Genomic DNA, 19,230 nt, shown 5'->3' with positions numbered 1-19,230 from the left:
CCACGGAAAACCATCTTCAGGGCTGCCGACAGTGGGGTTCGAACCCACTATCTCCCTGATGCGAGCTCACAGCTGCGCGCTTCTAACCGCACGGCCAACTCGCCCGGTTGTGGAAATATCAAAATTGATTCCTTTAATATTAACATTTCCTGTGACCACTGAAGGGAGTATGAGCACTCTGAAGAGGATAAAAACATACCTGCGTAATTCAATGAACAATGAAAGACTCGGCAATCTTCGTACCATTTCTATTGAGAAAATGCTTGTGAAGAAATTGGTGAGTGATCAAGTATTGAAGGACCGAGTGATTGACCATTTTGCAACCAAGGCAACTCGACGTTTGGAACTACTGTACACGAAACTTCAAGGTAACATTTACTGCCTACCCATTAATTAACTAATAGCTTCGCCACTGCTGGTTTTACTAGCACAACGTCCAGTATATTCTTCCCTCTAGTTAGTTCCATCACTTTCTGAATCGACTGTCCTTCCCATATTAACTTATTTGCCATTTGTTGGTCATGCTTCCTGTCATTTGCACTACCTTCCCAATTGACATTTGATAAATTGAGATCACGTGCTACAATCACGCTCCTTCCCATGTCGTTTCCCATATAGCTGATTATCTTACCAAATAATTCTGTGTCAGCATCAGTGCTACCCTTTCCTGGTCTGTACACTCCAAAGACATTCAAGTTGCCTGTTATCTTTAGAAATGAACCTTACACGTAGAATTTCATATTTGTCATCTTTAACTTTTTCGTAGCTTACAGAATGAATACTCCCCTCCTACCATTTCTATCCTATCTCTACGATGCACACTCTAATTCCATGAGAAAATTTCTGCATCCATTATATCATTTCTCAGCCATGATTCAACTTCTAGTACAATATCTGGTAAGTATATATCTATTAAATTACTTAATTGTATTCCTTTCTTTACAATACTTCTGCTGTTCAACACTAACAATTTTATGTCATCTCTACTTGACTTCCAGATCCTTGTTCCCTTATCACCACTCCCTAGACCACCCCGTTTCCCTGAATGTACCTCCCTATAACCCTTCTAAACTAATTTCCTAACTTATACGTACCACTGCAGTTTGAGTGAAGGCCATCTGAGCACAGATCCCTATCTCCTACCCACCTACTGGGATCTAGAAATCTCACTTCCAGTTTTCCACATACCCACTTCATAGTCTCATTTAAATTCCCAATCACCTTTCAGTCAGTATCCCTGTTAGACTGTTTTCCACTGATAACAATCTCTGCTTCCTTCCACTTCACCCGTGCTGCATTTACCAGATTCCACACATCCCCAACTGTGTTCGTGCTTATACCTGCTTGCCTTACGTTGTTGGTACCAATGTGAAACACTACCACTTTCTGCTTTCTCTCCTCCTTTTCTACTTTCTTCAACATCTGCCTCATCCTAATTCCGGGATAACACTCTACCCTGGTTCCCTTTCCTCCACGCACTTTCGCCACATGTCTAACAGTGGAATCCCCCATGAGCAGAGCCTCGACCCTACCCACTTCATTTGATCCCCTTCATTTTTGGTCAGCCCTATCTTTCCTGAATCATCTTCCTTCTGTTGTTTTACCTGCAGTGACTCATACTGATTTCTCACAGACATTTGTCCTGAATTCTGATCCTGAATATAGCCCTTAGCCTGCAGTCTCCTTCCCCTTCGAACATTCAACCACCTGTCTTCTAAAATTCTCCCCTTTCCTTCCCATCCCTCTGTTATAGCTACTGCATCCTGTTGATTGTTTGATGGAGGCCTACCTTCCTTCCTGTTTCCTGAAAGAATCCTAATTATCTCCCTCAAACTCTCCAACTCCTCCCTCATACTCCTTAATGCCTGGCTACATCCACAGTTCCTACACTTGCACTCCTTATCCATTCTTTATGGAAAAAAGAAAAGGAAAGGAAAAATAACTTATTATGTGCAAAAAAATGAAAGAAAAGAAATATTGTCTTGGATTGTACACAAAGATCACATGACAGTACGGTAATAAATATACTACTACACTACAATACTACTTAATCGTACTGTATTATTATCTTACAACACCCTAACAGGATAAAAACTGTTGTTAATTACTGAATACCGAAAGGAATACACAAGATTTACACAATTCTAAACTGCAGTGAAACCTATCCTAATAACAACAACAGAATTCTAGTAAGACAGTTCCTACAGATATTTCGACTATACTACACAAATCTTTTACAATAGAATAAGCATGCTAATTTGTAATAAGATACTAAAATACACTACAATAATTTTAAACTATGTTGAGACGTATCCTAATTATAATATCTTACTACTAAGCACAAACAGAAATGAAAATTGCAAGTTTGTAATTTGCAAGAACTACTCAAAGATTACCAACAAAGCTAAATGCATAGACAGATTATTATTATTAGTACTATTTTATCCTAGTACTGTGCTCTGATAGATACACACAAAGATACACATGAATTTAGCAGGCAAGATACTATCTAAATATGCCGTATTTACACTACAATTCTCAACTGAAATGCGGTTATATGATTTTTACAGCTGGTGGATGACTATTATTTTCTCTGCTACGCAGGACGGAGAGTAAAAGTGTCCTTAAATGCTGAAAAATTAGAGGTTGTCCACAATTATTTCTGTCAACTAACCTAACTTAACCGTACTATATGTATAATGAAAACATATTCCTAGAGCCAGTAGAGAAATTATATTCTCGCTATAAATTTACATAGGAATAGCCTCTCTGAAATGTAACCAGACACGAGAAAATATAAACTAACCTCTGAAATTAGTGATGTGCTCTGCCATATCTTGTGGTGTATCACTTTCTTTCACTTAATTTCAATGTAGAGTATTAAAATTAAGCTCTTATGTACTTAGGTTTAATTTCTAACGAGTTAACAACTGCTATCGACCACATTATTTACGTACTTGTTACGAAAACATGTTCTCCTCTTTCATTTCTAGTTTTCTTTATGCAACAGTAGTTGAGAGGTATTACAAATTGACTCCGATATCACCTTTGATTGTCGACGAGAGAGCTCGCAAGTGCACATATCGAGAAACATTACCAAAGGCCACATAAGACCCACTCCAATCCTTGGTCTTGGTCACATTTTGTGGCAAATGCTTCAGTTTTCTTATTTAAAACAGCGTCACCTAACCTAACTTAACCATGTATGTACCATGAAAGCATATATCAAGTGCCAGTAGAAAAGCAATAACCTTCTCACTATAAATTTGCATGGGAATAGCCTTACCAAAGTTTAACCAGTTGCGAGAGAATATTATCTAACCTCTGAAATTAGTGATGCACAGAGTTTTAAAATTAAGCAATCGTTTACTTAGCTTTATTTCCAACGAGTTAACAACTGCTATTCACCACGTTATTTACGTATTTGTTATGAAAACATGTTCTCTTTCCTTTCTAATTGTCTTTATGGAACAGCAGTTGACGGGTATTACTAAATGACTCCAACATCACCTTCGAATGTCCACAAGAGAGCTCGCAAGTGCACATATCGAAAAAAACAATACTGTACTGAAGATGATCGCATTTTGTGGCAAACGTTTCAAATTTCTTATTCAAACAGCGTCACGTAACCTAACTTAACCATAATTTATGTATCATGAAAACATATTTCAAATGCCAGTGGAGAAATGATAAACTTCTCACTATTAATTTTCATGGTAACAGCCTTTGAGAAATTTAACCAGACAGGAGAAGATATAAAACTAATCTCTGAAACCAATGATGCACTCTGCCATATCTGGAGGTGTATCCCATTCTTACTTAATAGCAGTTTTTATTTAGCATTAAAAGTAATTGATCGTTCACTTCAGCCTTAATTTTAAACGAGTTAACAACTGCTATCAGACACGTTATTTACGCATTCATTACACAAACATGTTCTCTTTCATTTCCATTTTTCTTTACGGAATAGCAGTCAACGGGTGTTACTATTAAACTCCGACATCGCCTTCGAATGTCGACGAAAGAGCTCAGTAGTGGACATAGTGAGGAAACGATACTGAAGATGATTGATCACATGCAATATAATCGCTGGGTGCATAAATATCGGTAACGGAAAAAAATCGCACGTGCTTAATCGCTCGTAATAACGGATGCATCAATGATAGGGCTCTCACTGTAGCCAAAGGAACTTAACAGTTTAATATAGGAATTTTGAAGGGACAGAAAAAACTGTTGTTATAACGGGGTGCTCGTTATATGCTATACTTGTTATAGCGTACTTCTACTGTAACATCTAATACCAGCTCTTTTCAGAGCCAGTCAGCATAGAAGGCATAAGCAAATCCAAGAGCGACTGCCAAACTGTCACTGGATAATGGCACTGATCTAATTTATGTTCAGTAAACTCGCACACCTGATGAACTACAGTTACATTCACAAGGGCGCATCCCTGGCTATAGATTACTGGGAGCTAGCTACTTCTCACCAGTCCTATTGTACTGCAACCTATATTTATGACTCCATCACCCTCTCACCTAATCTTAACAAATTATGAAGACTGCATTTTTAACATTGTGATAGAAATTCATAATTTGACTGTTGTGAACACATACAAACCCCCAGATGTACTATGGCCCAGTACTGTTCTTCCTACCTTTGCACATCCTGCACTTTATGTGGGTGACTTTAACAGTCATAATACTCAGTGGGAATATTCAGCTAATGATATGTGTGGAGAAAAGCTTGCGGATTGGTCAGACATCAATAATGTTCACCTAATCTTCAATCTTCAACTCTGATACTAATCCTGACTTATGTTTTGTTTCAAGTGATCATCAGGGCGTCAGTTTACGTGCGATCCATGAAGTGCTCACAAATTTCCCACATAGTCAACATTGTCCTGTTCTCATAGAAGTAGGCCTTCAGATACCTATTATTAGGTCATCATCACTGCCACATTGGAAATTTAGATAGAGCAAATTGGGATAAGTTTTCTGCTGATCTTGACAGTAATATAAGATGGATTCCACCTAATTGCAATATCAATAGTAGATTTGTTAAAGCTGTATTAGGTACTTCAAAGAAACACATTCCCAGGGGAGTGAAAAAAGAATATATACCTGGATAGAATACAGTATACGACTTTACAATGACTTTCAGGAGACTGGAGGAACTGACGTTGCTGATGACCTCCTTCATAACTTAAATGAGGCCAGACGTTGTAAGTGGACAGAAACCATAATGACTGTAAACTTCAAGCGTTCTAGCAGAAGGGCTTGGAGTCTGTTAAAGGTTAGGAGGAGTGCCTCATACACTTCAACCTTAATCAGTTGTTACACCTAATCAAGTTGCCAGCCACGTTGCTAGTTTGTCAAAAATCAAACCTGAGAAAGATCATAAAAGGTTATTAAAAGCACAACTAATCCATAAGAAAAGAACTGACCCTTTTACTTAAGAGGAGCTAGTGGCAGCCATGAAAGAAGTGAAGAACAGAAAAGCTCCTGGTTTTGATGGTATACATCCTGAATTCCTCGTATGCACTGTGGTAAGAATGTAAGGAAATCGTTGTCGCAGGTTCTTGCAAATATCTTGCACACTGGAAAGCTTCTGTCAGAGTTCAAATGGACTAAGATCATAGCCATCCTAAAACCGGGGAAAGCAGCAGGTTGTCCTGAAAACTATCGTTCAGTTGCTTTGATGAGTGTTTGCTATAAACTCCTGGAGAGTCTTATATACAACATCATTAGCTCTCAGGTTTTAAGCATCCTTCCAGTCGAACAGGCAGGTTTTAGACTCAGGCGTAGTTGTGAAGATCAGGTTCTTGCTTTAACAACCCATATTGAGGCAGGTTTTGAAAGGAAATTGAAGAGTGGGGCTGTGTTTATAGACCTCACAGCTGCGTATGATACGGTATGGAGAGAAGGTTTAATGTAAAAGTTCATCAAACTTACAGGCTGTAAAGCAATCTCGGAAAACATAAACAACATACTATCGAACAGGGTGATCCAGGTTGTGTTGGATAATAAGCATGGCCAACTTAAAATGCTCAATAATGGGCTGCCTCAAGGATCTGTGCTTTCCCCTTTGTTATTCAACCTGTATATTGCAGATATCCCTTCTACTACATCTCGTCAATTTGCATATTCTGATGACCTTGCTATTATTACTTAACAGTCTACTGTGAATGTCGTAGAAGAAATCCTAAATGCAGACCTTAATAATTTGTGTGGATATGTCCAAAAGTGGTGCCTGATACCAAGCATCGGCAAAACAGAAACCTGCTTCTTCCATCTCAACAACAGACAAGCCAGTGTTACCTTGAACGTCTCACTGTCTCATTCACTAGTGGTGCCTCTATCACACAACCCCAGCCCAAAGTATCTTGGAGTTTCTTTGGACCGAACATTGTCGTTCAGGACATATTTGACTAAGAGTGCTGCTAAACTGAGGGCAAGGAATAACATCATCCAAAAACTTGCGGGTTCAACACGGTGAGCGACTGCGTCTGTTCTCTGATCATCAGCAATGGGTTTAGTCTACTCGACAGCAGAGTAGGCCTACTGTTCTTCTGTGTTGTTGAACAGTCCACATGTTATGCAGATGGACACAGTTCTGAATCAGACAGTGTGCATCATTAGTGGTACAGTGAAGTCTACTCCTCTTTTCTGGTTACCCGTATTGAGTTACACGTAACAAATCTCATGTCTGTTCTGTATTGAAGATAACAATAAGTAAAATTCTGAAAGAATAAAATTTACTGTATCCACCTATTCAATTCAATACAATACAATTCACAGTTCGTGAATTCTACATGAATTACATACACTTTTTAGGTTAATGTTTCACCCTTTTTTGGCATCTTCAGCCTATTGACAATCTTAAGGTCAAGTCCAAAGCCTTGTTTTAGTTAAACATTTGAACTTAATACTATACAAATGATTTTTCTGTTTGGTTTTTTTTTTTTTTTGTGAAAAAATGTTTAAAATGTGTAATTTGTGTAAAACCAAAATTCGTGACATGAATACAATAAAAATTAATTACATTTGACTAAAATTGTCCAAAGTGAAAATTGGATCTTCATCAATTATTGGATGAATCATTACGTTAATAAAGTTTGTAAAATGTACATCCTATGACAATGAAGTTCGGTAAATAGTCCTGTACTATCAGCATAGATGAACAATGCACGACAGTGAGCTTACTGTCCTTCGAAATAGTCCCCTCCCATAACTATACCCTGCTGAGATCAGCCATACATGTCCTGGAAACTTTGCAAGAAGGCTTCCTTTGGGATGGTGTTCAAAAGCCTCGTCACGTTTCGTTGGATGTCAGGAATATCATCAAATCTCTTTCTTTTCAAAGCGAGTTTGAGTTGTGGGAATAGAAAGAAGTCTGGAGGATTGAGATCTGGGGAGTATGGAGGATGTTCAAGTTGCACCACCCCCTTTTTTGCCATGAACTGTTTGACGATATTGGCTGTGTGTCGGTGAGTGTTGTCATGGAAAAATCTATGAACCTTGTTGTGCATACTGGGATCGTACCCTGCGTAGACGTTGCATGAAATAGGCCAAAATTTCAATGTACCGTGCAGCATTCAACTTCGTTCCCTCAAGTAGAAATTCCTTGTGGATAATGCCTTGACTATCGAAAAAGGTGATGAGCATCTTGAAGCGTGAGTTTTCGGCTCTGACCCTTTTCCGATGAGAGGATCCCGGAGAACGTCATTCCATGCTTTGCCGTTTCGTTTCAGGGTCGTGCCTCAGACACCAGGTTTCATCCTCAGTGACAATACAGTGTCGCATCTGCCGTTTTGACAAAATCGTGTGAAGTCTCTAAACATGCCTGCTTCTGATCATCAGTCAAGTGATGTGGCACAAGACGAGAACACGTTTTCCTCTTCCCTAACTTCTGGGTAACGATTTGTTGCACGGATTCACTGTTAATCTGCAGTTCATCCGCTATCATGCACACAGTTAATCGCCAATCGTTCATGATTAATGTCCTCACTGATGACGGTCGCCGGTCTTCCGCTACGGGGGTTGTCAGAAACACTTTCCTGGCCTCCTCGAAAATGGGCGAACCACTCGTACACACACTTCAAGGACAATGCTTGATCTCATAAACACGTACCAGCTTCGCATGCGTTTCTTTCGGTGTCTTGTCGAGATTAAAACAAAACTGTACATTGATCTTTTGGTCATTCATGTTCCTGTTCGCAGTTCAGAACCAATGCACTAAACACGCACTCTGTCAAACAGGTCTTATACGGCACACACACGGTGCTCAACTGAACAACGTTGGGAGCAGGTGGTCAAAACCTGCTGCTACGCAGATGCAGCGTTGTGGGTTGCCAGACTGACCATTCTGACTTCATTCACTGAACTTTATTGTCACAGGTTGTATGTTCATCCATCACCTCTGTCGTACGTTTAGCACCAACAGTCGATCAGACGCAACCGGAACAGGTGGATCCAATTAACGTCAGACTGGATGAACAATATTCATAAATCATTCCGATGTAGTACAATGAATCAACGAGAGCAGTAGTCTAATAAGAATGGCATCAAAAATCCAGGAAGCATTTTGTTAGAGGAGCAGCTGCCTGTGAAGGATATTCAACATAATTTCAACACACACGACATTTAACCCATAATTATACAAAATTCCTTGAAAAATAGTATCATCCAACCTTGCTTCTTTCCACATAGGATGTTCAAGCTTTGCATGATTGACAACATACCACAGTTCCGGTTTGTTGCTGCTAAACGTACGACATAGGTGATTAAAAAGCACCTTTGGATGAACATACATTTTACAGACTTTATTAAACCTAATGATTCATCCAATAATTGATGAAGATCCAATTATTGCTTTGGACAATTTTAGTTAAATGTAGATCATTTTTATTGTATTCATATTGCAAATTTTGGTTTTATTCAATGAACACATTTTAAACCCATGTACACAGCATCTAAAAAAACTTGAAAAAAAAAATTAGAATAAGATCATTTGTATAGTATTAAGTTCAAATATTTAACTCAAACAAGGCCATGGACTTGACCTTAAGATTGTCAATAGGCTGAAGATGCCCAAAAAAGGGCAAAACATGTACCTAAAAAGTGTATGTAATTCATGTAGAATTTAATCACTGTAAACTGTGAATTGTATTGAATTGAATAGGTGGATACAGTAAATTTTATTCTTTAATAATTTTACTTACCTGTATTGAGCCATATCGAACGTCCAAGAGTAAGGAGATTTAATAATCTGATCTGTGAGTTCACAAAAATATCAGCTTAAGTTGGTCTTCCCATGCATGAAAACATGCTTCATAGCTTCGCCCGTTTGAAATCACATTCTCCGCCTATACTCAAAGCTAAAGAACTGATCAACAGAGAGTTTAATTGTTCAGTAGAATGGAGACGGGAATGGAACAATGTAGCTCCAAAGGAGTGGCAGTCATTGTTTAATACGCAACATCCACCAGCAGGTTTTGATCTGCCACGTAAAACGTGGGTTGCCCTTAACAGGGTACGGACCAGCCATGGGAGATGTGGCTCGCTGCTGTATAAGTGGGGCATGAGAACTTCACCTAACTGTGACTGTGGTATGGGAAAACAAAGTATCCGGCATATTGTTACCGAATGTCATACAGGGTGTACTTGCTTTCGCTGAAAGACTTTGATCAAGCCTTTAGAATGGCTATAGAGTGGCTGGACAATTTAGATATGAAGGTCGAGTCATAAGTCACTGCAACTATTGTTTCTCTCGCTAACAGGAGACAACATGGAAAATCTAAGATATGCATTTGGAAATATTGGGCATGTACTTATGCATAGTGCCTGCAGACAAATTCTGACTTCAGGAGATTCTCGTAGGAAAGTGACAGAACATAGGCCATTGGTAAACATTGTTTTATTATGGTATAGACAGCAAATATACATGTGTATTGCTAATGCCACCTCACCACCATTCTGTAGGGCATGGCATGCACACCTAATGCTTCCCGCAGCTCTGCATACCATTGGCGTGCATTTCTGCTGCGGAGAACTGCTATTTTAATATACGATTGTTGCTCCTGCTTGTTGACTTCCATTTTGTGACACTCACTCCCACACTGTTGTTTACATATACCATCTAATGGCACCATACGCAAGTACATACCGTACGTTTCCAAATGCATATCTTAGATTTTCCGTGTTGTCTCCTGTTCGCGAGAAAAAAAATAGTTGCCATGACTTATGACTCGACCTACGTATAAAACTTTGAATATTTCAGGTGCCCAGTTGATTTTTTTTTCCTTTTTAGTTTGTTACAACCCAAACTGTCATTTTATTTTATTTTACATATGTTGTGTAATTTGCCATAAGCTAAATAAATAACCTATATTATTTAGCTGTGTATCTATATATATAAAATAAGAGTTTTGTCTGTACATTGCTCAGAATTTAAAAAGGATGGTATTTCTGTATCAGTCGTGTCCACAGTAACAAGGAAATGCACTTTTTACTTTTCCATAATGTCTGTCTGTCTGTCTGTCTGTCTGTCTGTCTGTCTGTCTGTCTGTCTGTCTGTACACGCATCACGAGAAAATGGCTGAAGAGAATTTAATAAAAATCGGTATGCAAAGTCGGGTAATAAGTCGCTACAATCTAGGTCATAAATGATTTTTTTCACGCTGACTGAAATGGTAGTTAGGGGAAGGCCTAGAATTTAATTCTCAAATATGTATGTTATTAGTGGTCATATCTTAATGAAAATCGGTATACAAAGTCGGGAAAAAAGTCGCTATAACCTAGGCCATAAATAGGTTTACTCACGCTGAGTGAAATGGTAGTTTAGGGAAGGCCTAAAATTTAATTATCATATATTTGTTATTGTCGTATCTTAACGAAAATCGGTAGGGGAAGTTGAGGAATAAGTCGCTACAATCTAGACCATAAATAATTGTATTCACGCTGAGAAAAATGATAGTTTAGGGGAAGGCCTACAATGGAATTCTCAAATATTAATGTTATTAGTGGTCCTATGCAAAGTCGCTACAATCTAGGCCATAAATAGTTTTACTCACCCTGAATGAAATGGTAGTTTAGGGGTAGGCCTAACATTGAATTCCCAAATAATTACATTATTAGTGGTCGTATCAATAAATACTATTTAAGTTATGTAGTTATATTTACGATTATTTATGTCTTATACATTGTTACCATACCGGCTTTGATCAGAGATATTCATGAATTTGGATTTTTGTTACCAAGTTCTTATCAGCGCCGAGTCACGAGAAAATCGGTAAACAGGATATAATAAAAATCGGTGTGTAAAGTCGGAGAATAAGGAACTACAGTCTACGCTATAAATAATGTTATAAGACGCCCTAATATCACAGAGTGTAAAGAAAACTAAATGTGAAAAACTACAATATAGAAAGCTCATAAAATTGATCAACAATAACATTACATTGACCATTGTTCGTTGTGATGTGCTTTGTCTTCTATTGCCATTCATCTATGATAGATAGGATTACTGCTGCGTACCAAGTATTTTTTAATATTTGCCGTACGTCACAGGGGGATAGGAAAGAACAATGAGTGTGAAGGAAGCGGCCTTGGCCTTAATTAAGGTACAGCCCTAGCATTTGCCTGGTGTGAAAATGGGAATCCATGGAATAATATCTTCAGTGCTGCCGATAGCATCTCCCGGATGCAAGCTGCGCGCCCCTAATCACAAGGCCAACTCTCCCAGTCGTACAAGAGCAACAGTCTGCCTAAATATTGACGGGAAGTTGCTGGGGAGTTAGGTAACTTTCTTCTTTAGCATGCTATTCCTCTGTTTTATAAATTTTCCGATACTACTGGTACATAACACACTGGTTCATCATAGCATTCGAGTTATTCATTCCCTACTCTGAGGCACTGATTGAAATGAGAAGTGTGCATATTTAACGGAATAATGGCAGAAAAGCGTTTACGGCTGTCTGCGGCCTGGGCATTCCAGCTCAGGAACTTTGGACTGTTGGATCGACACCATAGTACTGTTCGTTAAAAGTAAGAAAACGTGAAGTTTTTCATTTGAACGAGTATTTTATGTGATAACATTGCTTTTAATCACTACATTCCTACATACGTTTTTGTACTGACCTATGGTGACTTCAGTTAGGAAAACCACAAAGTCAGTCTTTCTGAGAATCCTGTAGCGAAGCACGGGTACATTAGCTAGTAATTAAATAATTAATTATTAATTATTTAGCCATTGAAATTAAATGGATTTGCTCAACCCCTAAAATCTTTCCCTCCTACAACAAAGTGGAAAATGCTTTTATCACTTGGGGAAAACTGCTAGATTGCCTGTGTTACCAATTCTGGACCCAAGATACCAAATACAGTACCCTTCATAATCATACCAGTTGTCACAAAACCAATCAAATGTTGAAAAAGCATTTATCCCTCTTCATCCTAAGTTCATAACTGAGATCTCTTTCTCAAAGTTCCCACATTCAGGCACCCACCACACCTCAAAAACATTATTTTTTGTATAGAACTTTACTTCTTTTGAACACGAAACTGCTGCAAGACATTTATCCAGCAGTACTTTCATCAGTATCATCACCACCAAATCACTCCATACATTGTTATCATGACTGCTCTTAATCCATTGTTATTTTCCCGTTTCGATGTAGACTGACTTTCTACAGCATTCTGCATTGGGTTAACCACCAACATTCTAAGCAAACGTCCGTTTTTGACATTTTAATTGAAGGCCCCTCCACCTCCCACCACACTTTCAGTGTATAACAATAAAACATAGCACAAAAGAAATTCATTGTCATAAATATTGTACTGCATGAACTGATTAGGAAGCCAGATTGGTTAGGTTACTTAATAAGGGCGGCTATCCGTTCGATATTCTCTCTCATTGTTCAAAATCAGTTTTACCTTGCCCTAGTGCTTTCTTCAGTGTTGTAAACCAGGTTGAATTTGGTCTGATATTTCTGGACTGTAATATATTTGGTTGTAAGATGTCTAATTTAACTTCCTATTTTTAATTATAAGACGTATTGGCCTTCTTGTTTAATATATTAAGAAACTTTAATATTTGTATTTAGGTAAGTAGGAAATGTAATTATTTAAATAATAATTGTATATTTTTCATATTACATAATTTAATAGTCTAATGAATGTTGTGTTCTGTTGATAAAGAACCTGCTCAGAAGCGGCGAAAATCATCTTCTGGACCTCTGAAAGGGCAGACAGAGGAAGTAAAGCTTTTTGGTTCTGAGCTGGTGGTATATGATAAACATAACCGATGTCTGTTGAGGAATGGAGATTATGAACTGGTGCTGCAGGAGGTGACAGCTAATGTTCGTAGTTCTCCTAAGAAGCATTCATCCTGGGAAGCCATTGGAGAAATTAAGGAGGTTAGTATTTTGGCTTTTCTAATTTTGTTATAACGTAGAGCAGGGCCTCTCAAACGCCCAAAATCTCACGCGTGCAAATCGAGGCGCAAGAGCTCCGTGCGTTGTGCATCGGTCCCGCTCGGCTCGGACCAATGCTTCGTCTCTGGGCTACTCGGCTCAACTTGGCTCGGATTTGGACCGCTACGGAGCAAGTGAGGAAGAGGGAGACAGGGGGAACGAGCGAGACAGGCATGGGGAAAGAGAGAGACAGCGCTGTTGCTCCAAATCGAGGAGTGGGGTCTGCACTCTGGTCAACCAAGCGAAATTGTCTTTTGCACCGTGCACAGTACATGGACCAGGCGCATGCACCCTGAGAGGCCCTGACATAGAGAATTAAGAAAGCTTAAAATATACACAATCTAACTGATCTATTTTCTCACCTTTCAGAATTCTATAAACATACGTAACTCTATAAACATGATTACACAATTCAGTCATTTCTTTTTTTACTGTGGACAAAAAATTCTTAGTGTGATCAGAATTACAGATAGACATGATATTCTTTTAGGTTTATGCCTTGTGAAAAGAGGACATATTGCTTGGAAGCTTATGTTCATGTTCATTATAAAAGGTGTGAATGACTGTGGATTACCTCTAAGGAAGCAGAGCAAAGTCTTGATGTGAAATGAACCATTTCCTTGCAGTTTATTTGCTTTCACATGGCATGAGCCCAAAATAATGTCATATCTATTATTCTGTACCATAAAAGCATAAGCCTAAACAGAATTACAGATGACTTGAAACCTGTGAAATGAACATGGGAGAATACATATTGAGATTATAAAATCTCTTGTAATCAGGTTTATCAAGCCATTTGTGAGGTGTGTAGAGAGAGTAATGGTCTGAAGGTGGTTCATGGAATATTCATGCAAATAAGGTTATGCTATTTGTGTGATGAGATGTCTTATTTATACCTTATTATGAACATCCAAACAATCAAAAGATCATTATGAATGTTCTGTTACAGATTGCGTTGACCGTGTGGTTAGGTGTAGCAAAGGCTTTCCAGTCTGTCAAACACATAGCAAATACAATGTAAATTAAAACAATAAAAGCATATCTGTAAAACACACACTAACATACAAAGAATGACATGTTTCGTTCTACAAGAACATCCTCAGATTCTATCAAATCACTTAAAATAAGCTTATGTATGTAGAGTATTGTTTACGTAGCGTAAACTTGTCAATGATAGAGAGATAAGTGATAACATGAAACAGTAATGACAAAAATAAATTATATACAATTATAATATAGTGAAAAACTTACGTATTTATCTAGACTGCCGATGTTAAGTCTGTTGTCACCAAACACTATTTCAGGACTGTGGTCATGGAAAGTTTGTGGTGAGCCACGCTGTGCGCGGAGAGGGGAGGGCAGGACAGGACAGGGAGGGGCCAAGTAGATCGATGTGGATCTCTCCTATTGGATGATAAAATCGGGTAGACTATAGAGTGGAGAGGGGGGGGAGAGATGTAGGGCGGAGCGGCTGGAGCGCTGTGGAACTTTCCATCAACATTGGAGAGGGGAGAGAAGTTATTGACCTTTTCCATGCGAATGTACCTTTATGTAATATGGATGAATGCAAATTAATAATTTTTAGTTGAATAAAGTAAGGGACGTTATTATTATTATTATTATTATTATTTACGATAGAAGCAATTTAAGGAGTAGGTGTTGTCAGATATTAAGCGAGTAGAGCAAATAGGGGGGGAAATTATTTAAATGTGTATTATTATTATTTACGATAGAAGCAATTTAAGGAGTAGGTGTTGTTAGATATTATGTGAGTAGAGCGAATAGGGGGGAATTATTTAAATGTGTATGCTCATTCAGGTTATTGGCATTAGTATTTTTTGCGACGTAAATTTCTATTGCTTCTTTTATATTCAAAGATTTACTTTTATTTTCGAAGTGTAAAATTTTTAGATCAGTGTTGATGTCTGTGAAATGGTGTGAACAGTCGTAGATGTGCTCCCCGAAGGCTGAATGCCGATTATATCTGATCGCGGTTTTGTGTTCTTTGTATCTTGTATGGAAATTACGTTTTGTTTGACCTATGTATGTGGCGTTGCAGTTAGGTTCTTGGCACTTGAGTTCATACACTCCTGACTTTGAGAAAGGGTCCTTTTTGTTTAAGTTGCACCTGCTGAAGTGTCTCTGTAGTGTGTTATTCGTTCGAAAAGCTACTTTTAAACCTTGTTTCTTGAAAATGTTAGCTACTTTGTATGTGTTATTGTTAACATAGTTGAGAACCACGTAGTTTTCTTTGTCGTGTGTGGTGCTGTCCCGGCGACTTTTCTTATGTTTATTTAAAAGTTTATCCACTGTGCCTGGAGGATGGTTGTTTTCTTTCGCGATTTGTTTAATTATTTGCATTTCTTCATTGAAATCTGTTGTGCTCATTGGTATGGAAATAGCTCTATGTATCATTGTATTCAGTCCTGCTATTTTGTGTGTGTATGGGTGGTTCGAGTTGTTGTCAATAGTGTGTGACGTCTGAGTGGGCTTTCTGTATACCTTGTAAGATAGGTTGTCATTATTCCTGTTGATTGTGATGTCTAAATAGTTTATTTTCTTGTTATTTTCTGGTTCCATTGTGAAGCTGATGGATTTGTGTAAAGAATGAGCACAACAGATTTCAATGAAGAAATGCAAATAATTAAACAAATCGCGAAAGAAAACAACCATCCTCCAGGCACAGTGGATAAACTTTTAAATAAACATAAGAAAAGTCGCCGGGAAAGCACCACACACGACAAAGAAAACTACGTGGTTCTCAACTATGTTAACAATAACACATACAAAGTAGCTAACATTTTCAAGAAACAAGGTTTAAAAGTAGCTTTTCGAACGAATAACACACTACAGAGACACTTCAGCAGGTGCAACTTAAACAAAAAGGACCCTTTCTCAAAGTCAGGAGTGTATGAACTCAAGTGCCAAGAACCTAACTGCAACGCCACATACATAGGTCAAACAAAACGTAATTTCCATACAAGATACAAAGAACACAAAACCGCGATCAGATATAATCGGCATTCAGCCTTCGGGGAGCACATCTACGACTGTTCACACCATTTCACAGACATCAACACTGATCTAAAAATTTTACACTTCGAAAATAAAAGTAAATCTTTGAATATAAAAGAAGCAATAGAAATTTACGTCGCAAAAAATACTAATGCCAATAACCTGAATGAGCATACACATTTAAATAATTCCCCCCTATTCGCTCTACTCACATAATATCTAACAACACCTACTCCTTAAATTGCTTCTATCGTAAATAATAATAATACACATTTAAATAATTTCCCCCCCCTATTTGCTCTACTCGCTTAATATCTGACAACACCTACTCCTTAAATTGCTTCTATCGTAAATAATAATAATAATAACGTCCCTTACTTTATTCAACTAAAAATTATTAATTTGCATTCATCCATATTACATAAAGGTACATTCGCATGGAAAAGGTCAATAACTTCTCTCCCCTCTCCAATGTTGATGGAAAGTTCCACAGCGCTCCAGCCGCTCCGCCCTACATCTCTCCCCCCTCTCCACTCTATAGTCTACCCGATTTTATCATCCAATAGGAGAGATCCACATCGATCTACTTGGCCCCTCCCTGTCCTGTCCTGCCCTCCCCTCTCCGCGCACAGCGTGGCTCACCACAAACTTTCCATGACCACAGTCCTGAAATAGTGTTTGGTGACAACAGACTTAACATCGGCAGTCTAGATAAATACGTAAGTTTTTCACTATATTATAATTGTATATAATTTATTTTTTGTCATTACTGTTTCATGTTATCACTTATCTCTCTATCATTGACAAGTTTACGCTACGTAAACAATACTGTACATACATAAGCTTATTTTAAGTGATTTGATAGAATCTGAGGATGTTCTTGTAGAACGAAACATGTCATTCTTTGTATGTTAGTGTGTGTTTTACAGATATGCTTTTATTGTTTTAATTTACATTGTATTTGCTATGTGTTTGACAGACTGGAAAGCCTTTGCTACATTTAACTAAGTCAACACTGGAAAACATGGCTTCATTTTTAACAAACGTGTGGTTAGGGTCGTGCAACTGTGAGCTTGAGCTTTCATTCGGTAGGTAGTGGGTTCGAACCCCACTATTGGCAGCCCTGAAGATGGTTTTCTGTGGTTTCCCATTTTCACACCAGGCAAATGCTGGGGCTGTACCTTAATTAAGGCCACGACAGCTTCCTTCCCACTCCTAGCTCTTTCCTATCCCATCATCTCCATAAACCTATCTGTGTCGATACGACATAAACCAAAATTGTTAAACAAAAAATATTAATGAATGTTTGCTCCAATCTGATGGATACTTACACCAAACTTTCAGGAGAAGAGGTCAAAACTAAGGAACAAAGAGTATGTTCTTGTAAGCTAATATTAATATCAAGAGCAAAGTGAACTATGCAATAATGTACATTCGGTAGGTTTTGTGCCTTCTCCTCTTGAACCTACCAAATATGTGCTAATCCTAACATGTCTGAGAAAAGTAGAAAATCATATATAACCATAAAATGTATGATTTGCTGTAAGCTACCATTAGATAGACTACTTCAATATGATATGCCCAGAATTATACACATTGTCGTCCAGTCTGAAGAAACATAGCTCTTGAAGATTATTGTGAATTGTAACACTTTCTGCAAAAAGATAAAAGTTAGAGATTTTTAAAGCACAATAGAGATTGATGTCGCACAATTATCTGTTATCATAAGTTACAATTTTCATGATGATCCATATTGACAAGCAATTACAATTCAAGTTAACCTTAACTTGAATTGTAAGTAAGTTACAGTTACTCATTAATCCTTTTTTGGAAATGTGGAGAAGTATGAATTTCCAGGTAAGAATGCATTGGTGCAATACATATACATGAAGGAAAAAGAAATGCAACTTCCAGGAAACCTTTATTAGTGGAAGAAAGCGAGATCTGGTAATAAGGCTAGGTGCCGCCATCGTCCTAAGCACTAGCCGAAGTTCAACTTTGGACTCTTTCACGGCAGGGAGTAGGAACGATCACATGAGGACTTTATCATATTAAAATGATTATTAAACATGGCTTGCTAGATCCATGATTCAACAATTCCAGATTCATCAAGATTCAGCTAGTACTGTGAATGTCCACTTTGCAAAGGATGGAAATTTATTTATTTAATTGTATGGTGATTTTATACAATATATATACAAGGCAAAATCAAACTTTAAAGTTCATCCTTCTCTGCCACTCAAATAAACTGGATGTGAGAGCGAACAAAACATCAGGAGTGCCAGGCTATGAATGAAGAGGTCAGCATTGGACCAGGTGCTCAATCCTCTGTTCTTCCAGGTTACAGTCACACATTGGTGAACTTATTTATTTATTCGTATCAGAAGTATACTTTTTACATAGCATAATGGTACTTAATGACATACATATCAAATAGTGTCTGCTCAGAATTTTGCCAAATCACGGGCATTAGGTGTCGCAGCCATCAAGTCCTCTATTTTTTAACATAAATTGGTGAACTGATCCAACCCCACTTGTACCTGAAATAATTGCAACAACCATGTCTAGTCCTTAAATTGGTGATACGGCACCAGAGGTTCCTCGGTAGGTTAAAACCGTTTGGCTTCTTTGTGGGGTCAAGATGGTGGGCACTTGTTCCCAATGTTTTTATTTTGACCTCTCATGCTTCCAGCTTTCATTTATGTGAAATCCATCCGCAATGAGTTGCCCTGCAGTGACACTTG

At 38.1% G+C, this 19,230-nt stretch overlaps 1 protein-coding gene across 1 annotated transcript in view; it reads left to right on the top strand.

Annotated features, from left to right (window-relative positions):
• Su(z)12 (Polycomb protein Su(z)12) overlaps positions 1–19,230 on the top strand; it is a 399,441-nt gene that overhangs the window by 308,209 nt on the left and 72,002 nt on the right. Inside the window, exon 6 of the mRNA XM_067137639.2 lies at positions 13,197–13,414. Coding sequence (XP_066993740.2) covers positions 13,197–13,414 — 218 coding nt within the window. The remainder of the gene's footprint in view (positions 1–13,196; positions 13,415–19,230) is intronic.

Source organism: Anabrus simplex, chromosome 1 (assembly GCF_040414725.1).
Source record: "Anabrus simplex isolate iqAnaSimp1 chromosome 1, ASM4041472v1, whole genome shotgun sequence".
Taxonomy (NCBI): Eukaryota; Metazoa; Arthropoda; class Insecta; order Orthoptera; family Tettigoniidae; genus Anabrus; species Anabrus simplex.
Note: the sequence above shows the minus strand (reverse complement) of the source record. Positions and strands in the feature narration are given on the sequence as shown.